At 40.1% G+C, this 26,040-nt stretch overlaps 1 protein-coding gene across 2 annotated transcripts in view; it reads left to right on the forward strand.

Annotated features, from left to right (window-relative positions):
• Positions 1-2,938: 2,938 nt before the first annotated feature.
• The window catches only part of PDE7B (phosphodiesterase 7B), a 275,590-nt gene continuing 252,488 nt past the window's right edge, over positions 2,939-26,040 (forward strand). For both annotated transcript variants that reach the window (XM_084622855.1, XM_084622856.1), the window contains exon 1: positions 2,939-3,097. In XM_084622855.1, coding sequence (XP_084478981.1) covers positions 3,077-3,097 — 21 coding nt within the window. In that variant the 5' untranslated portion in view covers positions 2,939-3,076. The remainder of the gene's footprint in view (positions 3,098-26,040) is intronic.

Here is a 26,040-nt window from a genome sequence, read left to right on the forward strand (position 1 = left end):
TCTTGATGTTCTGTGCAGTATTTCACTAACTTCCCTCCCCAGCCCACAGTTCTAGTTTTGGAGTGTTGTGGGTTGGGACAGGTACTTACACACGCACCAGGATTTGCCCCCTTGCCCCTCAACTCCTCCCCTCCACAGCTGGCTCTGCATAAAAGACTCACAGAACCTCTGTTCCCTAAAACAGTTTTCCTCCTCAAACTGTCTCTGCTCAGAAGAAAGATGCGCCCCAATCCTCATAACTTGGCTGTGCTGAAGTGAGACAACACTCAGATCCTCCATATCAGTGCTCTGAAATCGGGTGGTGGGGGGCGGGATTAAAAAAAAATTAAAAAGTTTTTTATTGAATGTGGGAATTAAACTCCAGAGTTGCTAAGAGAAAGCACCTGCTGGTGTTGGAGACTGTGCCATCCTGGGGTGCTTGTTGTGCTAGTGTTTTACACAGGCTGTAGCATCTGTTCCCCAAAATGAAAATCTATAAAAGAAAAATCAAAAGTCTATTGCCCATGAAGAACTTCCGAAGCAAGACCTGCTTTACCAGTGAGAACGGAAGAGCGGGACTGATTCCCATTAAATAAGCAATATAAAAGAATGCATGTTCTAGCCCCAGAATGCTCAAGGTAAAACACTTATCCAAAGGAATTATATGCTGTAATCTCAGTGGGAGTAAGCCTGGCAAAGAATTCAAAATATTATGCAGGAAAGAGTAACATGTCCTATGAAAACCTCCTGACTAGAAACAAGCCCACAAAGACTATGTTCAGTTGGTAGCTACAGCTTCACGCTTGACAGATTGGGTTAGCTCCTGTGATGTTCTCCCTTCTAATGTAACAATATTGTTGGTGAGAAGATGCACACAAGAATATTGTTTCAATCATTCATTCAAAGAAAGGGTTTGTTCGCCTTAAATCCTGAATTGCAACGAACAATTTAAGCAATTGTGCCTTGTGAATCTAATGCCATGGGCTTTCAGTGAAGCCACTCCTGATTTAAACCAGCATGAGGGCATAACAGCTTGTTGTACGGAGGAGCTACTCAGTGGTTCTCAAACTTTTGTACTGGTGACCCCTTTCACATAGCAAGCCTCTGAGTGCAACCCGCCCTTATAAATTAAAAACACATTTTTATATATTTAACACCATTATAAATGCTGGAGGCAAAGCAAAATTTGGGGTGAAGGCTGACAGCCAACCAGGTAATAACCTCGCGACCCCCTGAGGGGTCCCGACCCCTGGTTTGAGAACCCTTGAGCTAGATAGTTCACAGGATTATTATCGGGCTACAGAGCTTTCCATCTCTACTTACTACACTGAATTCAGTCCACCTGTGGAGTGAGTAAGAACCGTAACCATCAGTAACGTGCTGTTGGGCATTAATCCCCTTCCCCTTGAAATGTCTAGGTCACCAAAAAAATACCAAACCCTCACAAGCACAAGGGACAGTCTAACCAACACTTTTAGCAGAGGGAAAAAAATGTTTAGATGTTGAACTGCCTTCTCATTTCTTTAGGGCAGAGACCGCATGTCTTCCTATGATTGTGTGTAATGCTTAGTGCAGTGGGACTCCTGATTTTGACTGGGGACCTCTGAGTGCTACTGTAATATTAACAGCAAGCTTGAAGGCCATCAGTGGGATGCTGTGAAGAAGCTTGTGCTACTGATACCCCTGCTATACCTGTTCTGTGGATCATTGGTTGATCTCATTCTCCAGGGCTATCAGTCCAGAGTCTTTCACAAACACTACATTTACTTTAGAACTCAATGTAAAAACAAGCATGCTTGGGCGGGGGAGGAGAGGGGGGTGTTAATAGGGCTATGCCATACACAGAAGAACAAGCTTTCCTATTTGAAAAAATAAGCAGAAATAAGAAGATGAAAATGACTAAATTTTTGTTGTTAAGGGGATCTGTTTCTAATGCTCTGTTGCCCCTGTTAATTGATCTTGATGCCGATTATCTGCCCTTGCCTTCTGCCTGAGTGGCCCAGCTCCCATTTTGATCAATTATCTGATCACAGAGGCTGCAGTAATAGGGAGCAAGGCTTCAGCACAGTCCTCTGCTTTATAGCACTGGCCTTTGGTATGAAATAAAATAAGATGCCATGTTATGAATGTTCTGAAGCAGTGTTGTAATGTGGCTTAATATGGCTGTGAATAGATGTGTTGGTGTACAGCCACCCTCACAGGAGAGAGCTGACTGGGCTCTAATTTACTGGTAGAGCAGACGGTTGCCTAGAGCAGCAATACTTTGATTATGATTATGATTCTGCTCTCTCTCTCTCTCCAGTTTTACACTGGTCTAATGCCATTGATTTTAATGAAGCCACTCCTGATTTAAATCCGTGTGAGGGCAGAATCGGGCCCAATGCTCCCTCTGAGACCCTGCTAGGGACCCTCTTCCACTATGAAATGTCTTAAGTTCATTTAAGGGCACATAAATATATCCCTATCTACATGGCTCTTTCCCTGTTTTGCCTGGATAGTTTGGATCTTTCCGGTACATCTGACTGCAAAGAATTTCCAAGCGAGATCCAGGACTGATAAAGTGAGGCTCTGGTGTCTTTTGAGTGGGGTAGCCTGCCTCGGTCACTGCCACATTCTTCCCATAGTAGTCCTTTAAAATGAATAGCACATGCAGGGGAAAAACTAAACCCTTTGACGTCACTCTGGAAATGAGGAAACATAAACAGAAACGGCTCCCCTCCAGCGAGCTGACAGTGCTGCCGCCGATTGGTCTGCCTTGCCTTGCTTGTGGCAGTTGACAGCACCTCCCAGCCGCGCACGGCCTTCTGCCTGCTAACGCGGTCAGTCAGACGGGCAGCGGGCTCCGCTCTGTCCCAGCACTTGCCTGGGAGAAAAGTGCACTCTTGTAGCAGCGAGTCGCGGAGCCTTTTGGCTTCTTGGGTTTGTTTGGGTTTCCCGCCCCCCCCCCCGCCCCCCTCTTTAGTTGCTGTTGTTACTTAATGCTATCCCTAATCCTGGATGCAGTTGCTGGATTCTGCGGTACAAGTCTTCATGAACGAGCCGCACCGCTTAGAGATTTCACGGCATTCAAAGGTCACAGAACTGCCACTATGGTTAAATGTCTTGTTTAATGGTTGAGGTATGTACGGCAAATCTAAAAGAGGCAGCATGGTTTTTTTTTTTAAGGAGGAACTAAAAGTGCAAAGTGGGGGAGGGAGATAATACTTTTATTTGGAGAAAATGGTTTGGGGTTGTTTTTTTTTATTATTATTATTAGTGATTGTTACTGCAGCAACCGGCTTTTGAATTTCCTCCCTTTTTCTTCAAGGCAGCGGGACGTTTTAACTTGTGTTAATTTAACCCTTGAGGGCAAAAGAAAAGGAAAGAGAGGTTCTGTCATTGTGGCACTTTATGAGCCCACTGAGGAAAGTGAGATTGCTTTTCCTGTATGCTGTCCTCAGTCCTAACATTTCAATGGCATGAGCAAAGACCTTGCAGTTGGTTCACTTCGTTGGATGGGGTGGGGGGGAAGGGGTGTGAAAAAGAGGACTCAGTCCTGTCCCTTGAGGGTGTTTTCGAGTTGGCTTGAGACGCGAGCAGAGAGAGAGGGGGGATTGGGGACAAAAAAATAGAGCAGTGAAGTATATATTCTTTGGGAGTACATGTTCCACTTCATTTTATTACTACATGCTTAGGATGCTTTACTTGCTCTGGATTTAAAAGTCACAAGTGGAAACGAAGCTCCTGCTTTAACTTACATGCAAAAATGGGGGCAGGGGAAATTGCTTGTGTTCTGTCATCGCCACTTTTCAGATCGCTGTTGCCAGCTAGCTAGAGAAGTGGAAATTTAATTAGAAACTGAACTAACGCAACCTGATGGCTACTTAATGACTTATAGGTTCAATTAATCTTTGGGCAGCCTGTGGTCAAACTTGAATGACTATTGCAGTATTACAGTGAACGGTATGTGCTGCAGGAAACGAGAGCAACAGCTAACATAAAACTAACATTGTTTTCAGGAGTGTGATTCTAGCATGCAAGAGGAGGAGCCACTTAACCAAGGAGCTCTTGTGCGTTTAAAAAAAAAAAAAATCCTATCCAAACAGCCAATTTCTGTTGCTAATTAAATTAAAATGCAGAGTAAATGTATATGCTTTTGTCAGGTGATTGGTAGCAATCTTCAGGTTTTCTCAAGTTATGGAATGGAAGATCATATGAGCCACTTTGACAATGTTACTGTGTATACAAAAGCTTTTTCTTAATTTCTCAAAAAGTATATCTTTTATAGTCCGGTCATATAACCAGAAACATCAACTGAGCACTAGTAGCTCATGTAGTGCACTTCAGAGGACTAAGAAAAAAATTAACTGTGCTAGTCTCAAATGCACCAGCTTAAGGACTGCAAAAATATTAGCTCTGAAATGCAGAGGATGTGCTATGTGCTGTGAATGGACAATTGCTATTCTGCAGTGCCTAGTGGGAAAACAAGGACTTTGTGTATTGCAAATGCATAACTGCAGCTCCTCCATTTCCTTTGCTGTATCTTCACTGGTGGCTGCAGGAACAAAGAGGGCTGTCATTAATAAACTCTTTAATGCCACATCACTTTTGAGATGCCAAAGCATCCTTTTTTCCATATCAACCAGCCACCAAAAGTCAAGAGTTTCCTATACAGCTAGAAGAAAAGGAGTACTTGTGGCACCTTAGAGACTAACCAATTTATTAGTTATTATTATCATCTATACAGCTAGATGAACTGTTACTCTTCCACCACCCCAAAGACTTTTACATGAAAATGTCAGCTAGCTTCAGAAAGCCAAAGGACTGTTTCTCCAGGGTAATACTGGGGGAGAGGGAGGCTGGCAAAGTGTAAAATGTATATTATAGAATTAAACTGATTGGTTAAGAGGGAGTGGGTGGAAGGGGAGAGTCTGAGAATTCTATAAGAAATAGAAAAGTCTCAGTTTTCTAAACTACATGAAAAAGCCATATGCAATGCATCCGTTCGTAATAATTTTATAAATACGGTAAATTACTTGCTTCATTTTATAAGACTTTTCCAGCAGGTCTTAATTTTAGTTTATGAAGAAGTGTTAACTACCACAGCGTTTTGTGGCACTGTACACGAGGTAGGGCTAATGACAAAGCAGGTCAAGTGCATTTCACACAAACAGACCACAGTCTATCACCGAACCTTGTCAATCATGGCCTAGTTTGGTTAAGGTGCTTCCTCTGAGCATTCTGCATATAGCAGCAAAAGCAAGATGAAGACTCAAAGCTAAACTTTCGCATGATGCAGGCATGTTGCCCCAGTGAACGAGTCCCAAGAAGGGAGTGAGCTCTAAAAAGTTTTAAATCAAAGGAAAGGCAAATAATTATTATGAGGTTAGTTGACTAGGTTGGGTCAGATTAGCACTGGTGTGACTGCAGTGATTTCAGTAGAGTTGGGGCTGAGTACATCAAGACTGAATTTGATCCAATGTGTCAAAGATCAGTGCTACAATGTGAAATTTTGAATCCTGTAAACGTGACGGCATATAAAATATACTGTATGATGGCAGCTGCTTCCTCCCCTAATACCCCCAAACTTAGATGCCTTTCTCTTGTGAAGCACAGACCTTGATTTGCCCTTACCATAGCTTTGGCTAGATTATTTAAGCAAACTGACTTTCCAGTATCTTCATCTCAGTTATGAACTATAAAGGAGGCATTTAACAGTGTGTGGTTCCCTTTCCCTACCCCTAGGTTCTTCTACTAATGTTTAAAAAATACTGTAAGAATAAACAATTTGAAAATTGATCTTTCCTGATATTTGAGTACAGTTATCCTGTCATTTTGAGTCTAACTTGGAAAACTCTCTCTGGACTCATAATTTCCTATACAGCTAGAATTGTAGAACAGATGTACCAGATATTAACCACATCATTACTGTCACTGGGTCAAAACCTGAGACCTGCTTATAAGACCCATAAGATTGCCTTGTAAGCAGGCTGTGCACCTGGCCAGTAGATCCTGAGCATGGTTGTGCTCAGGGGAAAATGAGGGCTTGATGCTGAGCCACTTGGGGTTGATAAGCAGGGACCTCATGTAAAAGAGGTCTCTGAGTAACTCACTGTTTATCCAGGTTCCTTTTTCTTCCCTTGTTTTTTCCATGGACGTTTCTGCAGTCCTCCATATGATTGCCATCTGAGATGGGGGAATTGAGGTCCCAAACATGTTTTAGAACAAAATGAGTTATTTTATGTGGGCATGATAAGATCTTTCTTTCCACTTTCCAGTCCCCCCGTGGGGGGGGGGGGAATTGCTGTCCCCCACACTCCAAGGCCAGGAGGGGTCTACCATAGTAGACTATGGTTAGGCCAACTAGCTTCAGCCAACTCTCTGCTAGAGAACAGAATCGTAACCAAGCTGAGCCTAATCCTACCTATCACACCAGGAGACATACCAGAAAACTTTAGGTTCATAAAGGGCAGTGATATGAAACAAAGCTCATACTTCTAGTGCTAAAGCTTTTGTTTTCCCTTTTTAATTCAGAGGTGATAAATAATTTGATGGGAAATATTTTAAACCTGTCAAAGGGGTGACAGTTCTCCTCTAAGCATGCAAAAAGTGGATTCTGAAATACTGTGTGTGTGGTTTTACTCCACAAACTGTGCTTATAGGCTATCACTTCATTCTCTGGATTGGTGTCACAGGATCATAGAACCGTGTGATTCTGAAGGGACCACAAGCATCATCTAGTCTAACCTCCTGCCAAGATGCAGGATTCATTGTGTCTAAACCATTCAAGACAGATGGCTATCCAGCCTCCTTTTGAAAACATCCAGTGAAGTAGCTTTCATGACCTCCCTAGGCCAGTGGTTCCCAAACTTGTTCCGCCGCTTGTGCCCTCGGCCTGCACCACTTCCAGCAGCTCCCATTGGCCTGGAGCAACAAACTGCGGCCAGTGGGAGCCACGATTGGCCGAACCTGTGGACATGGCAGTTAAACAAACCGGCCCGGCCTGGCAGGGGCTTTCCTTGCACAAGCGGCGGAACAAGTTTGAGAACCACTGCCTGAGGCAGTTCGTACTCCTATGAGGCAGTAAATGTTGAGCATTATGCTCAGGGAATTAGATGAATTTGGTTCAGGGGTTGAATTTGGTCCATGCTGTTGAAAATCTGTCTGTTAGCATAATACTTAGCTCAAATAACATGACTTTATTTGATAATTAATAGTGTTGAATCATCATGAGGACAAGCAACGTTACGGATTTGTCAACCCTAAGCAAGCTTAAAGCTTCAGCATTCTATAAAATTGCTTCTTAGCTCTGGGAATTTTATTCAGCTGATTCAAAGAAAAGTAAATTGGTAATTTAGATAGGATGTGATATTAATGATACTGAGCAGGGATGCAGTGCTTTTTATCCATAGATTTCAAAGTGTTTCATGAAGCTGAGTAAGCATTTTACCCCCATTTTATACATGGTAGAACTGAGAAACAGAGGCACTTAGGCCCAAATTTTGGAAGGTGGCCTCAAACTTTTAGTGCCTGGTTGTTGTTGTTTTTTCTGTGCCTACCTTGAGATACTTTGTATCTAAGCATCTAAGGGTGGACTGCCAAAAACTGAGGCACCAAAAGCTAGAGGCCATTTTTATTAGTTTGGCACTGAAAATTTTGCCCCTTGTTCCACAGTGCATCAGTGGTAGATTAAAAGGTAAAACTCAGGTCTCCTGACAGAGTGCCCTAATTTATGATACGATATTTATGAACTGTTGATTCTATCTGAATCACAAACAAGGCCAGTTTCCTTTAAAATTGTTTTGTTCGGATGTCCTTTTTTTTTGGTCATGCTGTAAATTGTTTGCAACATTGTTCAATTTTATTTTGTCTTACTCTTTGTAGTCCAGTAGCACCCAAAAGCCCAAATCAAAAAACATATTAAACTCCCCAAACCTATATTTTGTCCATCTCTTTCATGAAGCTGGCTGTAGATTCAGCAGGTGGATTGTTGGGGTTCAGAGTTTAGGGCTTGCAAGTGAGCAGCTGTTCTGTATCCTGAATGACTTATAGCTGATATATTGACATTGTGAAGTAAACACACCAAGCCAAATAGTGTAAGGGAGTGAATTCCACTGAAGTCAGGCTCATGTTTCAAAATGGTAGTGTGAAAAACCAGTGACAGTCCTCAAAAACCAGTGACCAAATGATCTGGTGGTGCTATTTCATGTACTATATAACATGAGAGATGCTGTCCTTAGACACTGGGGTTGAGAAATCCCCTTTTGAACAGAATATTTTTTGTCAGGATATGAATAATCTCTTCATGTCATGTTTTATTACATAGTCTTGAACTGATTATAATAAACTCATCAAAGGAGTCAGTGCTCTGAGTCAGGTCTTATTCCATCCTTCCTCCCAGTGGGAGTTTTGCCTGAGTAAGGATTGATGAGGATGCAGGGCTTAGCTTGTTTACGTACAAAACACGAGTGCACTTAGCACTACTGCAATATGGCATTCTGAACAGAGAGGCTTGCAGGTGGGTGACATCCACTCAGATTAGACAACCAGGTTGCTTAGGCAGATAAACAAAGTGGATGGTCTCTCCTAATTAAAGGGATAGCGGGGGCTCTGTTGCTTGCACAGAGGTAAGTAAATTCACATTTCATCGTCTATTTCTTATCTGGCAAAAACTAGCAGCTTTTTTCCCCCTTGTTCTTTAAGTAGGTTCTTATGTTAGGAATAGGAAACCAATATTTAAAAGGAGAGAGCTAAGGTGCTATTGTCTATTTAGTTAGTAAATTTATATTAGTCATAACAATACTACTGGACACATAATATCCAAAATAACTTGGGCTGTCAATTAATTGCAGTTAACTCATGTAATTAACTCAAAAATTAATTGTGATTCATCGCAGTTTGAATCCCACTGTTAAACAATAGAATACCAATTGAAATTTATTAAATATTTTGGATGTTTTTCTACATTTTCATATATATTGTATTCTGTGTTGTAATTGAAAACAAAGTGTATATTATTTTTTATTACAAATATTTGCACTATAAAATTGATAAACAAAAGAAATAGTATTTTTTCAGTTTGCGGCATACACTTTCATGACAAAGTTTGCACTACAGTACTTGTAACTTACAAATGTAGATTTTTTTTGTCATATAACTGCACTCAAAAACAAAACAGTGTAAAACTTCAGATCCTACAAGTCCATTCAGTCCTACTTCTTGTTCAGCCAGTCGCTAAAACAAATAAGTTTATTTACGTTTACAGGAGATTATTCTGTCCACTTCTTGCTTACAATGTCATCAGAAAATGAGAACAGACATTTGCATGGGATTTTTGTAGCCGGCATTCCAAGGTATTTACATACCAGATATGCTAAACATTGTATGCCCCTTCATGCTTCAGCAATACTCCAATGCAGAAACTACAGAACCCAAACCTCCAAAAAAGAAAATCAACCTTCTACTGGTGGCATCTGACTCAGATTATGAAAATGAACATGTGTTGGTCCGCACTGCTTTGGATTGTTAGTGAGCAGAATTTATCAGCATGGACAGCATGTCCCCCGGAATGGTGGATGAAGTATGAAGGGACATATGAATCTTTAGCACATGTGGCTTGTAAATACCTTGTGACGCCAGCTGCAGCAGTTCCTTGAGAACACCTCTTCACACTTTCAGGTGACATTGTAAACAAGAAGCAGACAGCATTATCTCCTGCACATGTAAACAAATTTGTTTGACTGAGTGATTGGCTGAACAAGAAGTAGGACTGAGTGGACTCGTAAGCTCTAAAGTTTTACATCGTTTTACTTTTGAATGCAGTTATTTTTGTACATAATTCTACGTATGTAAGTTCAACTTGCATGATAAAAAGATTGCACTACAGTACTTGTATTAGGTGAATTGAAAAATACTATTTCTTTTTTACAGTGCAAATATTTGTAATCAAAAATAAATATAAAATGAGCACTCTACACTTTGTATTCTGTGTTGTAATTGAAACCAATATATTTGAAAATGGAGAAAACATCCAAAAATATTTAAATAAATGGTATCCTATTGTTTAACAGTGCGATTAATTGCAATTAATTTTTTAATTGCTTGACAGCCCTATTAATAACAAATTAATCAAACTTCACTTGGTGTCTGTTAATCCTCTTAGGTGAGACCAAGCAGAGAGTCTCCAGTAAAACTCAGTGGGTCAAAGCAGTCTCCATAGTGTTCTTCCTCTTGGAAGCATAAACACACTTTGAGGGAGGAGCATCTGTTAAGCATTTATATATCTGTCTAAGTTCTTGTCACTGCCCAGGGCTGAGTCAGTGATTCCACCCCTGCTAGATTTCAAGGAGGAGATATTGCTGATAGCCATTGCCTTTCTAAGAGGGGAGTGTAAGGCAGATTCCCTCTGGCTGAATGGCCAGCGTCCCGGAGTACCTCATAAGAATGTACTCCTGTAACAGTATAATAAAGATACCTTGGCTTTGGCTGCAGGACAGTTTGGAGATAACACTGGATCTCCGGTAATCACCATTGTTCCCTCTGCCCCATCCCCAAGGAACTCTCCGTTTTCTAAAAGAGGGGGGCCCTACTCTAGTATTTGTTACTTTATTCATTCCACAGCCCCCTGAATGCAGTACCTCTACAGGGGTTATTTAGGGTTTTCGTTTTTTTTAAATTTTCAAATAAGAGACGGCAAGGGCCTCATTAGTCTCTGAGGGCCCAACCCATTGAAAGAGGGATGGGATCCCAGAAGGTTGTTTGTGTGATGCTGTTGGAAGCATATTTACCTAAGATCCCTACCCTTCCAAACACCTTCCTCCCATGCAGAGGGTTTTGGTCTCCTGGCTTCATTACAGAGCTAGACCCCAGGGAACAGGGTCCCCTCCCTATTTTCCACAGAGGAAGAGCTTCAGGATCTACCAGAGACTCAGGAAGCAGCCACAGGTGCCTCTGCATCTAGGAGCCTGGCCCATGCCATTGAACATAGGCACCATCTGATTGGCTGGTTTTTGTTTTTCTTTTAATCTCCGTAGTGCAAAGCCAGCTCTTCCACTCCAGTCTAAATCTATGAGATAGCTAGGCTGGAATGAAAGCATATTAAGTATGGGGGTAGCTGTGGGAGATGGGGGACTCTATGGGGCCTGGACTGGTAGGGAGATGAGAAAGGGATGCATAACATCACCTTGGAGAGCAAATCCAGCGCTAAGCGTAAGCAGACAAAGCAATTGTTGGGGTCCTGAGCAACTCAAGGGGGCCTGCTATTTGCTTATTATAAGAACTTGCCTGTTTTAGTATGGGAGGAGCAAAAATATTCCTGCATAGGGCCCCCAGCGAGCTAGCACTGGCTCTCTTGGAGAGGGCCTATGTCTGCTCTGTGTTCTGTGAGTCACCTGGCATGCTCTTGGTTTTGAGATAACTGGTAAATAATAGGTGTTGAAAAGAGGCTATCATGCCCCATCCTGCTTCGGACCCTGGGTCAAGCCTTGACTCTGTGTTATTCATTCATAGGCATTTCTGTTTCACTCATTGCTATAATATCTGAGCTTCTATTAATAATAATGTTCAAGGGGTGACAGAACCTCTACCATACATTTAAATAATCTGACAGCTTCTAGTTCTTGTTATATGGTAATCAGATGACTATATGAAAGCCAATAAAACTTTCCCTCAAACAGTGACAAAAGCTGATTGAATAAGATGAAAGAGCTGGCAAGACAGCAGCCAACGAGAAGTGGGGAGATATGGTGAAGGAGCATTGTTTACCCAAGCCATGGAGGGGGAGCTGTGATTAAAATCCTTTTTCTTGTCCCTCGTTATTGTCCTCTGAGTAATCACAGTGCTTTTTAAATGGTCATTTAAAACTGGATTAGACAAAGTAGATGAAAATATACTGTAGTTGTGCACTGAAAGAGGGAGGGGTTCTATGACTTAATGTCTTTTTCCATTGCTGAATTCTAAGATTCCATGATTTTTTCAAAAAAATCTTAAAATAGAAGATGTCCGTAATAAATGCTTGGAAACATGAAAGTGAAATGTATTTCTTTACCAAACATTTTTCTCGTGTGCACAGTTGCTTTGTTACTATAGAGCTGCTGACCTGTTTTGTAAAGAAGAGAACTGAAGCATTTAAAAGAATAATGAAACATTAAGAATCACAATGGTTCAGATTCTCCGAAAGTGTAAACGGATATGGCTCTGTGACACTTTTGGGTGCAACCCAGACCAGTAAGGGGTTGTGTCACAACCCGCCCTGCAACTCTGGGTACCTCAAATGCTCTGCTGCTGTGACTCACAGCCAGCTGACACAAACAGCCGGCTGACAAGCATGTGGGTCACATACTGGCTTCCACTGTCCAGTTACTTTTTACATGGTGACCCCTATACCCTCCAGTCCCAAATTTTCCCCTGACTGTCTCCCTGCAGTGCCCAGGCCTCTCACTGAGCACTTAGAGAAGTTACCAAGTTTGTTGCTCCTTTAAAGAGACAATACACTGCAGCTCATTAATAGAACTGGGGTTTGACAAACACTCTTATTTCAATCCGTGCACTGAACTGGTGGTTTATAGTAAAAGTAAAACCAGTTTATTTAACAAAAGGACATAGGAGTAAGTGATACCAAGTATAAGGAATAAAGATAGAAAAGGTTACAAGCAAACAAAAGTAAAAATACGCTTCTAAGACTAAAACTTAATTTCAGCCAGTTACAATCTTTGCCTAAGCAGATTTCTCATCTAAACACAGTTTCCAGTGACTTCAACCCCTTGACTGAACGCTCCAGCGTTCTGTGATTTTTAAGAGCTTTGGCCCCTTTAATCATCCAAGTCATGGCTACCATCATGGCTTTCTGTTTCTGCTTATATCTCCCAGTGTTCACTGACCCTGTTACAAGCAGCAGGCAGGCTTCCTGGCGGTGCATCCTCCATCCCGTGGGAAGATTAAGTGGTCATCTTGACCCACGTGCTCTCCTAATGGCTTTGTTTATGTTGCATGTAAATGTGCTTTTCTTTGTCTTTGGTACTACTTGCCTAATTTACATCAGAGACACACGTTCAAGCAGGTGGAATCACATTTCTTTGTCTGGCCCAGGCATGGCTTAGGCTCTACTTTCCAAATACATGTTAGGAACACAATTCTAGCACATATCTATAACTGTTTGTACACAACCCGTACATCCACTATGAAATGATTTTTGGAACCAGTGTGTGTACAGTACCTTACATGTCACCTTTCAGGGTATTGAGTCCTGACATGAGTTACTGACACAGAGTAGTGAACCACCAATGGACTTCTGTGTCACAGGATCCACTGAGGTTAATAGAACTGTGCCAGTTTCCATAAGTGGAGGATCTGGCTCATTGACTTTACAAACCACTCCTCGTCCTTGCTAGCTATATCAAATTTTGGGCTCACTGACCTTTAACAGTGTCTGTTTCATACAGTATTTTCAACAACTTCATCAGTGTTGCTGTACCATCTGGCTTCTTGATGGCTCCACGGAATCTGTGACACACTCCTATCTCTTCCCCCACTCTTTAAACATCCCCTTCACTCCCCCGCAAAGAAAGTGGTTGTCACCAGAATATGTTATTTCATATGGTATTTATTGTGAAGCTGTGATTTTCAGTAATATAGCCCCAGATGTGCTAGCTTCTGCAAAAATGTTCTGTGCACTTTTGGAAAAGGAAGCTGATTCTTTCTTTTCTTTTCTTTTTTCTTTTACATAATGTTAACAGTTTACCGATGTAGCTGTTTTATGCTTTAAAAAGCAAATGGATGAAAGGAAAATGGTCACCTTGTTTAGGCCCTGTAATAAATGAAGGGTGGTAGTCCCTGTTTATGAACACCCAGCCAGCCAGTTAGCTGTAAAATCCCTCTTGGTGTCTGTTCTCTGCTTGGCTACCCCCCACCCCCCTCATTTATTACAGGCCCAAAAATGTTCTGGACCCTAAAGGAGAACACTGTTCATAGAATATGACTACAGCATTTTATCTCAGATATCTACCTTCTTTAATGGGAAGATACAGGAAATCCAGTGCATCAGACAATTACACATAATGGTGTGACATAGTGTATACATATAGTACATTATGTGTTAATTGTATATTGCTCAGGATTTACTCTATATATTAATGTCAGAGCTGATAGCACCGCCTATAGTTTAGGCATTTCCTAACTTTTGACAGATTGACTTAGCATCCTTAACGTTCTTTTAACATTTTCTTGGATGGAATATATAATGTATATACACCGACATGGTACATTATTGAATGTTGCATTTGCCTTACTGTACGTCCTTTTCAATAAGGTATATTTTGATGTTTTCACAGTTTAACAGTTGTCAGTCTAAACCCTTTAAAGGTGTGATACTAATCTATTAACTCTGAAGATAGGACAATGAGCCAGATTTTGCTATCATTTACACTAGTGTAATCTAGAGTAAATCCACTAAAGATTTTAAATCGAGTTATTCTGGATTTTTATTGATGAGATTCACCAGAGAATCTGGCCCATTGTATAGCTTAGCACCATCTTTTTTTGTTTTTAAACTTTCAGGGACAGATTTTTTTAAAAAGCTCAGCAGCATCTAACAGCTCCCTGCTAGGCACCTGAATAGGTGATCAGGCTTTCCAAAGAGATGAACTGTGCTGTAGGCATTTGTATGGAGAGACTGATTTTCAAAAGGGCTCAGCCCCCAACAGTTCTCATTGAGCTTATGGGAGCTGCGGGGTACAGAACACTTTTGACAATCTGGCCACTTCATCTGTGTGCCTAAAGGGGGAGCTGAGCTCTTTTGAAAATCTAGGCCCAATTGTGGATGCTGAAAATCTGGCCTTGAAAGTTTCATCTGAGAATTTGAAAATTCAGTATAGATCTTTGCTTCTGCAGAGCCTGAACTGGAGGATTATATAGGTTTCATTGGTCCCTTATGCCACAAAACACTGTGGTTTAGAAGAGAGCATCAGATTTTGTGGACTGCAGAGCTCCCAGCTCCTCTGTTATTGAACAGTACTTTGTTTTTTCTCTTGAAAATAAAAATAAAGGTAAAAGTTTTATTTTAATAACTTACAGTTCTACAATGGATTTCTTTTTTTAAGCATAGATATTCCTTTTGAGAAATTCTGACTCTAGATTGCTTTTACCAGCTTGTTTCTTTGAGTTTAGATTTCTTTGCAGTGGTTGCAGTTTTGTCATCTCTGAGGGAAACCACTGTTTTAAAAAAGGCTTTACCACCAACCAAAGGTGGACTCTTTCTCCTCCCACCCTTTCCCACAAAACCTAGCCTTTAAAGGCTTGTTCACACCAGGAAATAGACGGGATAGCAGAGCCCTTCCTTTTTTAAAGGATGATAGCTAGCATATTTTTAAATTCTAGCATAGATAGGGCAAATTGTAGTTTTAACACGTCAGCTGCTTAAGGTAAGCTCTAGTGGGGGAACCTATAATTCACCTTGACCAGTTAAAGTGTGAAAACTGCAACTTGCCTTGTCTATACTGGGATTTTAAAATATACTATCACTTGTTAGCTAATATATATATTTTTAAAGAAAATATTTTCTCCTAATAATAATAATAATAATATTAGTAATAGTTAGCAAAGCTATCAAATATCCTAACACAGTGGACCATAAATTATAAAATTAGTGTTACTCCTCTGTGAGTATTATGATTACTTTGTGATAAATGATGAAAAATAATTCACAACAAACCAAACCAACCCAAAATAACAACTTCTTGTACTTTTAACATGCAAGAAACAGCTAGCAGAGAAACCAGTGAAAAACCCCTATTCTGTAATTGTCATCTCTTGATAGTGCTTTCACAATTGACCCCCTTCACCTCAGACTCTGTGGGAAACCTTCAGAAGTGTTTGAGCTACTGAAATCTTACAGACGTCTTTTAAACGATTGTATTTAAACGTAAATTTCTCCTTTCTGACTCTACCTCCCCTACCCCCATGCCTTTTTTTTCTGGCTAGAACACTTGTCTAAAAATTACCTTTTCACCACACTGATTTATAGGTTTTGGCATGGGAGCTAATGCTGTTTCTCATAGAAGTAGACAGAAAATTAGTTGCAATGTGATGTTAACAACTTTCTTCATTACCTAAATTGTTTTACACTTTAGTAAGTTCAACACAAGCAGATCTAATGCCTTTGAACAAAACATGCAGCTCTTGTTTGTGTTGCAAAGATACCAAGTGGCAATTAATTTCAAAAACACCATTATCCCCAAAAAGAAAAGGAGTACTTGTGGCACCTTAGAGACTAACAAATTTATTTAGTCTCTAAGGTGCCACAATTACTCCTTTTCTTTTTGCGGATACAGACTAACACGGCTGCTACTCTGAAACCTGTCATTACCAAGGCTCTGTGGCAAACTGGACCTGACTTCTATGGAGAAGTTTCTGATTCTGTGTCACTCTGCTAGAGCAGACTGAAAATTCTGTGACAGCTTCATTGAAATTTTTTAAATAGAGGCTCTTAATAAATCAAATGTGACTGTCGCAGTCAGCACAGTCTCTCTTGTGGAGTTTATTTTGACATTAAAATCAATATATTTTATGTTGTCTCCCCCAGTGTGCCCCAGATTTTTGTACTGACCACAAGTAACTGGATTGTTGACATTGAGGAAGGAAGCTGGCACTTTTGGTAGTTGGGTAGGAGATAGTTTGGGTTTTTGACAACAGGGGAGTTATGGGAAACAGTTTGAGAATGTGTCAGGAGCCCATTCACTAGTTGTTTCTGCTAAAATAATCAGCAGTGATATAGTTAACAATATTGCCGTTTAAAATGTCTCCATTAGGTTTCAGAGTAAACAACTCAGTGCGTGTGCAAGTGGTTTGTTAGAGTGGAGCTCTTCCTCCTTTTTCTGCTTCTTCCTCATAAATTCCTCCCAATTTCCCGCTAGCCCCTCTGGATTAGAAATCGGAGTTTTATCCTATTAGAAAGTCAGTCATTTAAAAGGGGCATGATATTTATTTCTAGTCCAGATAGATGTATGAAGTCATAGCTCTTTAATATTGTGACATTAATAACTATGATTAAGGAATTATAGGAAATTTTTGCAGCTTTCTAAAATGTAAGAGTTGTTTCCTTTCTGTCAGAATCCTGGGCAGTGGAAATCATTGTTCTAAGGGAGTCTGGCTTCAAAGGTGGAAGGATATGAAAAAGATGTTTAGAATTTAAAAATAAGAACACTTTCCAAAACAGTTTTTCTGTAAAATATATGTGGCATGAATAGACTTTAGGGTAGTGTAATATGGTTTTATTGGTACTTGTGAAAGATGGCCTGCATAATGCAGCCATTGTGATCTTTTAAAACCCTTACACACTTTTAAAAAATCCAAATAATCATAGTTTTTATCCACAATAATGTGTTTTATGTGTATATATACACACAATACAATATACAGTATGTGTTTCTATACAACAATTCTCTACAGAGGAGCAACCATCTCTGGTGAGGAACACAGCAGCTACTTAACAACATACAACAACACCACCACCACACAATTCAGATCAGGAAGTGACTACTGTGTCCAGAAGACTATTTTAAAAGGCTATAAAATACCTAGTTGGTCTGAAATTCAGATAAGGTCTCAGCCAATGAGGAGAAGATTGATTTTTAAAAATCCAAACTTGACCATAACTATTTTTTGGTGATAGATATATAGAAATAGAAATGTCTGGCTCCCAGTGTTGAATTGTACTACTTCAGCTCTTATTTTTCTTCACATGATATTTTGAAGGCTTTTGGTTCTTTTAAGGACAAACACCAACATTTTCAAAAGGGTCCACCCATTTTGGGTGCCTCTGTTTTTTGGAGCTCAATCTGAGACAATTTAGGCTTGACTTTTCAGAGTACCAGCATCTCCCACTGTTTTCTATTTGCATTGTGGGATATTCACCATTTTTTTGAAAATCAGATGTTGAATGTATAAAATTGGCCAACAAAGAACAGAGGCACCCCAAATTCTTGACTTTTAAAAAAAAATTAGCCTTACATTTTTGTTGGTCTTTTATAGAAAAAGTCAAATTGTTACATTTTATATGATAACAAAATCTAGTAGCTATTTCCCACTGCACTAGGAGATGCAGTCTTCTGCAAATATTCTGCTCGGTTTTGGAGGGGCTGGCAGAAACATCAAGAGGTAACCACTCTGCATGCACCATTGTTATGTACCATAAAACCGTCTGCTAAAGGCCAGCACCTATTAATTTTTCTCAGGTTATTGGGCTCGTGTCAAAACCATGTTTTCTCTCCTCCTCTTCAGGCTGCCAGATTGTTTTCAGAGAAGCTGCTGGGCTTTTCTAATGGCTTCCAGTTTTTCGTTTATTGGCTTTGTCTGTTTGTTTGTCTGTTTGTTTGTTTGTTTGTTTTCCTCCTCCTCCAAATCAGAATGCCTGCATAAAATATAAGTTGGTGTACTTCATAGTTAAGCCTCAGACTTCCCAGCAGCTGTCGTAGACAGCACATGCATATATGACTCACCGCAAAAGCCAGCTGTTCTTTTGCCAGCCTGACACAGTACTAGCTGTACTACAGGAGATTAATGGTAGTCCCCAGTATTGATCAAAAATGTGATCAACTGACTTGCAAGGTATTTACCCTAGAAACTGACAATGTGAATTCTAAAAGATGTGGGGAGAAAATGAAATTTAAGAAGAATTAACATTAAGGGCCTATTTTAATGGCCAACACATACATGAGACAATAAATTGCTGCATAATAATACTTAGCATTTTTCACTTGATGGACTCATAGTACTTTACAAATGTAACGAATCACACTTTAGAGATGGGGAAATAAGTACAAAAAGGGTAAGTAGCTTCCCCAAGGTATCAGTGCCAGGGCTGGGATCCAGAACCATGTCTCCGTCCATTGGACCAGTCTTCCCCCTGAAGATAGTGAAAAATTGAGTAAAGAGTCAGGAGCTATTCAGCTTCAGGCTTCTGGAGAGAGATAGAGGGGACAGAGCCAACTCTAATACTTTCTTTGACAAGGTTCAGAGTAGCAGCCGTGTTAGTCTGTATCCGCAAAAAGAAAAGGAGTACTTGTGGCACCTTAGACTCTGTTAGTCTCTAAGGTGCCACAAGTACTCCTTTTCTTTCTTTGACAAGCGTATCCCAGAACTGTTGATACTAAATGGGGAAGATTAACACCGTTTATGTGGAGAGCACAATGGGAAGTAGAAACCATAATAAAAGGAATTTAAGGGGAACTATACTTCAAGAATTTCTGTCATCAGAGATAAAGAAAGAATTGTACTGGTAACTAGTTAGGAAAAGCGGAGAAGTATTCTTCAAAGGAAAGAAAATATATAATTTTCCAAACCTGGGACACTTCAACTACCCCAGTCTTCCTAATTTTTAAAAAGAGCATTACAGGAGGCAGCTTTACTATCCTCAGACACAGCATAGGTCAGACATGAGAAGAAAGTTTGTTTGCTCTGGCATCATGAATCAGCAAGAACATTTTTGGAGGGGTTTGATAACCCAATGGAAGAGCGAGAAGTGCAAGCAGAGGTCGTCTGAGACATTTTGGGAACAAAATCAGACTCATGCTCATCTCAAGTGAAACTATAAATTGTATTGAGTTAAGAGGTAGTTTGAGGCTATTGCTCCATTTTAATTATCTGATTTGTGACATTCATGGAGTTTGGAAATGTTGTCTTTGCTATATTGTATTGGGTTACAGATTCTTAGTAATTAAAGATGTCCATCCCTGGTGGACTGAGGCCAAAGGAAAGTGTGGAGAATGTAACTTATACATGACCATTACAGCTTGTGTTTGGGCTGTTGTGTGAATTTCAGGAATGGCCAAGCCCAAGGGCATATAAGGCCAAATTTTCAAAAATGGCTTCTCTGTTTTCCCACACCGAATTACTAAGAACTGGAGAATTCAATTTGAAGAATTCCATTATTTTTGCACCCCAGAATTTCTGAATTCAGAGAGGAAATGGTAGTTATGTAAATACGATACTTAGTTACCTTATTTTGTGCTTGCAAATGTAACTGTTTAGGCCCCAAAATGGCCTGCCTGAAAACTTGGATATACAATGTTGGGAATTGATGTCTAGATGACAGATAGAATGACTCTGGAAATTTGGTTATTCCATAAAAGGAATAGGTTGTCTTCAAAAATTAAATTGTCCCTCAGTGAATTGTGAAAATTGTTCACAAATGGAGGACAAGTAGAATGACTTCAAGGATCTATTTGATCTTCTGAACATAATAAAAACAATGGACTCAGTTTCCCTGCCACAGGCAGAGAGAGTGCAAATTCCATCCCAGCACTGGCAGGGCCTGCTGAACCCAAAGGGATAAGGGGATGGCCTTCTCCTGCCTGTTCCACCAGGTAAGGCAGTTTTAACTGGGAGCAAGGGCCTTTATAGCAAACCCAGCAGCAGAGGCTACCAGGTTATGTGCTAAATCAGCTAATCCAATGTCTGCACTGGCTATGCCTCCTTCCTGGCTAGCACCTCCCGTTTCTTGAGCTGAACTGACTTCATAGCAGGGGTTGTGTTAAACCATAGCAGTGTTAAACCACTGTAATCTCCCTCAGGGAATTTTTTCCACCACTCAAGGCCCTGTGCTGTGATATGCGTTGTCAGAAGCAAGGAGTGAATCAAGCCCTGAACCAATATTACCTATAAAATTGATTTTACATAATATATGTAATATGAGAGAGAGAGAGAGAGAGAGGTGATACAGAACAAATCATACTATTTAAAATTTGTGTCAAATTACTGAAGATCTAAACATGCTTAATTAGCATGTCTCCCTCAGCAACTCAAACTACTGCAAGTACATCAAACTTGTCCTCTGCTCTCTACGTTATGCTCTCTATGTTGTGTCAGGTGCAGTGTCTCAAGTAGCTCAATGTCCTGGGAGCAGCATATCTAAAACACCATCTAAAGCTTTCAGATTAAGACTGTGACTGACAACTTCTCTACTTACGCACAATGGAACTCTCTACAGTAAGGGTAACGCTTGTCTGTGCAGGAGACAGAGCTTTCTCAGGGGCCAGTCCCAGACTATGGCGTGAACTCCCTCAGGAACTAGGGATGTTTACACAGCTCACCAGCTTCTGCAATGTTACTTTCTCTAATATAAACCCCTAGGAGAGTATACATTTAAAATTAAATATAAAAAACCACTGCACACGCAATTCTCCCCACTGGTGAATAAAAGAAAGAACGAACCCCATACAACAGATGTCACAGCCATGTTGTTTGGTGAGCTGCTGGTAGCATTTTAGACACCATGGCAGTGAGGGTGGTGGAAGAACATGAATAGAATAAATGAAGCCTGGTTGCAACTGAAACTGAACTGGTAAAACTCAAAATGTGCCCAGAGCCAGTTTAGAGCAGTGAGTAAAGACCATATTATATCTATCTCAAATCAGTATAGGTGATGTCTACCCATTGAAGCCCCAATTACACTTCAGTGTCTGGAACATTGACATATATTCCAGTTTTGTGAATTATTGATGCAAATAATCTATTGTGCTGTAGCAGTAATACTTCCATACATTTTCATCACACATTTCCTGTGGATAATAGATGTTATAAATACTTTCACAATCGATCTAGAAATGTAGCTACATATTTACTCATGTGTCTGGAGCCTTATACATAGGAGCAGTTCAGTGATGAGCAAGTTCAGATGTCTCTGTAGTCCTCAAAGATAACAGCTTATAAGAAATCAATAACTGTGACTGCGTACAAAAAGATCATCCATGTAGTTAGCATCTCTGTAACTTCTATGGATGATAACATTCTGGGAATTAACTCATTTCACTACTGAATTTCCAATTTCAAGAACCAAGCATCCGACAGATTGACTTTTTCGGGGGCCTGTCTTTTTCTTGCTCTCTTCGACTGGTATCTTGCATTTTGATATGCCCCCACAGATCAGTCAGTCTAGCATAGCAGTCATGCAACATTTAAAACATAGTCCACTCCCCTTGCAACAGCAAGTCTTGGCAAAAGTATGCCATCTTCAGGAATTAAGCATCACTGAGCCAGTTCAGGCCTCTCTCTAGAGCACCAACATCATAATGATGCTGAAGTAATCAGGAGAAATTTTAAATATGCATTTGTCTATCAGCAGCTGAAGCTTTTGTACCAAATAAATAGCTTGTATCTACTGCTAGAGAATTGGCTTTGCAATTATCAGGGTAGGTGGAAGCTGGATCTCACCTAGGAATACAAATACGCCTACCAAAACCTAGCTGCAGTCTTCCTACATTCATGCTAAATCTTCACAAGGTGGCTTTCACTTTAAGTGTTTGACCTTTTGCTTCATTTCTGCTCCGAGTTATTTTCAGCAAGTTCTATTCACTATGTTGGCTAGCATCCCAGGGAAGTTGGTCTGTCTCAGTAACGTTTGGTCCATGGGAATGTCAGAGTAAGTAATGAGAAATGATTGCTTCAGGTCTTACATCACATTCGGCAGCACCAAACTACCTTGAAAGAATCCAGATACCAATGTGGGGTCAGCAAAATCAAATTTGTTGGCTTAGACTAAAGTGTCTGCTTTGGATCTCCAGCCTCTGCAATGTCCATCCAATCCTTCATTTTCCTCACATCTCAGTTTATCCTGACACCTTGTGGGCATGCAAAATACTATGTTTGTGTTATACCAGTATGTGCCACCATTACTTGCATGCTGCGGGCACTCTTGAAGAAAGATGCAGCTTCAAATTGGATACCTCAATGCCAAGACGTGATCTACTCCCTCAGATTGGTTCTTGATGTGTGCTGGTCTACATTTTCCGTGCTCTCCCCATCCTGAGTGTTTTGATGAACCTGTAATCACCCTGGAAGCTATTCTCTCTCTCTATACTGGCTGCAGAAAAAGCAGTAGCCTTTGCATAGTGAGGTTTGATATCCTTGGAGTAGAAGTATTTTGTCAGGGAGCAAGAGGCATTTATTCACACATCTGTGGGCTGCTGAAACATGTCTGCCACTATGCTAACTTATTTATTTTCCACACTTCTGTACTGGTAGCTAAGCTCTAATCACAGCCATCTGAGCCACTATCAGTTTCATGTAGAGTTTACACTGCGTAGAATAACAGAATGGCTGCCCTCTAATTCCAGAAAACTTGCTGATAGATTTTTCTAATGGCGATCTTCTAGGGACTCTTGCAGTTGAATATTTCTAAAGACCTATATCAGGCATCCTTTATGATCCCTGGGAACCTGACCATGTCTCTACTGTCCATGTCACTGGTTCTCCTTTTATACCAGCATGTACCATTATTGGGAAGGGCCCTTTTTTTAACTTCACTGACTGAGTTTTGCCTAACTACAGAGTTTGGGGTTGGGTCTGTAGTAGTAAATTAGAGTGGACAGTTGCAGCCCTTATCTGCTGCGTGTTTGGAAGATTAGCATTTGCTAAAAACGAGGAAGCAGGAAGGAACTAATAAATCAAGTTCCAGTGGCAGCTATTGAAAAAGTTAAAAAGTGAAGATGTGAGGCCAGATTTTGATCTCACGTAATCTTGGTGCAAACATGGAAGAATTTGGCTAGTTAATCTCAGTGTCTGTCTAATTAACCATAATACCACACACTACTCTGAACCTGGTTCAGCAGGGTCTTCCTCCTCTTTGTTTTAAATTAAAAAGTTTTCTTAATTTTAATAGATGGATATACTGGAATAGATTATGAAAACGTGTACCAACTACAGAATGGAAAATATGACTGAGCAGAAATTTTTTTACAGAAACCTGTTTGAGCCTGCAAAGACATTGTAGTATCTCTCTATCATTTCTCCGTGGAAAGCCAGAAACCAGATCTGTCCCCTAAAGAAGGGAGCTTTACAAGGTTTTTAAAAACATCTGGGAAAAGAGGAGCGATTTACAGCAAAGTGGTAAAAATACTATAATTTTGAAGAATCACATTCATGTCAAGGCTCCATGATTAGATGGCCTAGCCATTCATAACCTCTCAAAAAATCTTTTTATTAACTTTCTAAAAGGGTTTATTACCTACAGTAGAGAAGTAATTTAGAATACAAATGGGAATTATTCATGTGAATGAAATCATCAGAATCCTTGTAATAGCTAGTATCACCGGACAGCAATGCAATAATACAATAAAAAAATCACTGATGTATTACAGCATTTTCCAGTGCGGCTCTTAGGAAGCTGAAAGGTAACGACTTTCAAGTTTTGATTTAATGAACAGAATATTAAAATGTTAGCAAATCAGCTGTTTCCCCATTGTCTTGGTGCATTTGTATTTTACTTATATGTTATGATCCTGTCAGATTAGCATCTTCCATTTTAAATTAGTGAATTTTGTTTCTGCTAATTCAATACAAATGTCAGGTGGGCAAATGTCACCTTTTGTAAGCAGCTTGCTAAAGGAGTGAGACCATCTTTTAATCCCATGCTGCTTCCCTCTGTGGTATTTGAGTTCGGTTTAGAGTGTTTTGATCTTGCTGCCCTTCCTTCATGATCTTGTAATGTCAGGAAAATGTGTTCATCCTTCTGTGAATTAACTACAGAGATTAATTCCGTGGTCCTGTGGTTGGAGCATGGGCCTAACAACTCACACTGAAGGATATAAATTCTGGAGTATTATTATTTCTCGGGTATTAAAATACATTCTTGATTTGTATTGGTTATGGGGCTGGGTGGATAGGAAGGTGTAGTATATTTGCAATATGTGCAGAAGGTAAGAGTACTAAGTCATGTTTGAGGGTGTAAGTTGGTTTTCTCCAAGGTCAAGAAGAAATTCCCCACCTCTAGCACTAACACCCCCATGTATGGCACAAACAGGTAAGTACACACGTGGGGGCTTTTCACCTGCACGTGAATCATCCAGTATTGTCTATTGTGGCAACTAAGATACCTGACCTGATGGATCTCTAATTTGGTATGGCTTTTCTTGTAAGCTTCCTCTCTTTAACACTGCTTACATCAATCTATTCCTGGGGCAATATTTGTCAAATAAACCAGTTCTACTCCTATTTTATTTGGTAAAACTCCAACGGTGTAAGTCATATAGTCAGCTAGTTTGTAGACCGATGGTCTGATCTGTTGTGACAAATCATATTTTCCTATGGTATACTGAATGATCTTTGTGATCCAACTCTAAACTATTTTAGGGTTTCATAAGAAGTGCTCGCTTTCCTTAATAAAACAAAACTAAAAGTGGACCTGTATAAAAGACGAGGGAACATTTCATGCAACCAAAATATAATTGTTTATTTTCCTGTGGTCTTACTCTTCTTAAAACTATTTATCTATTTGTGTTTCCATAGCACCTACCTGTCCCACCCTGGCACAGGCCACATTATGCTAGGTGCAATACAAACATAGAGGAAGATATGGTTCATGGTCATTCAGTTTGAAACAACAAGCTACTGTGGCAAACAAAAGTGTGTGTGTGTGTGTTTGTGTGTGTGGGGGAGACAAGGGTGATGAAAATAAGATCACATGGTCAAGATCACACTGGTTAGCCATTGCACAAGTTGATGGTTCCACAGTATCTTACATTAAGCATAATCAGTTAATTTGGAAATAACTGATTTAATTACACAGTGTCACGCAGCCTAGCCATGAATGGTTTAAAAATGTTCCTTGTACTCACTTCAAAGAAAAAAGAAGGATGAAAAACATCGTCTCTTTTTGAGGAGAAGATGAGATTCTGCTCTGTCCCTCCATTAGGAGTAGCTCTTTGCAGCACTCACACTCACACTCTGTGATCAATTGTGTGGTGAGGCCATCTTTGAGTCTTCCTTTGGTTTAATTTCATACAGTGTGCACAGACCTTTTTAATGGGGAATTTGTTAAGGCTAATTCTTAATGACAGCCGTTTCACTGAGAACATTAAAGACTAATAGTTTATTCGCAATCCAAACTATGAATTGTAGTTACTGTATGCAGAGTGTTGGTGGACTACCAAGCCTTGCAGAAAGGATATGGCTGCCAGCAGACATCAGTTTTAACAGTAAGAGCCAATAGCATCATGTAGGGAGGGAATATGAAGAATATTTCCGTATTAAAATCTTTGCTATAGGAGGGAATGAGCAAATTGATTACTGACCAATGGCGCCAAATAGATGCAG

This window comes from Lepidochelys olivacea (assembly GCF_965140295.1).
Source record: "Lepidochelys olivacea isolate rLepOli2 genome assembly, chromosome: 3".
NCBI lineage: Eukaryota > Metazoa > Chordata > Testudines > Cheloniidae > Lepidochelys > Lepidochelys olivacea.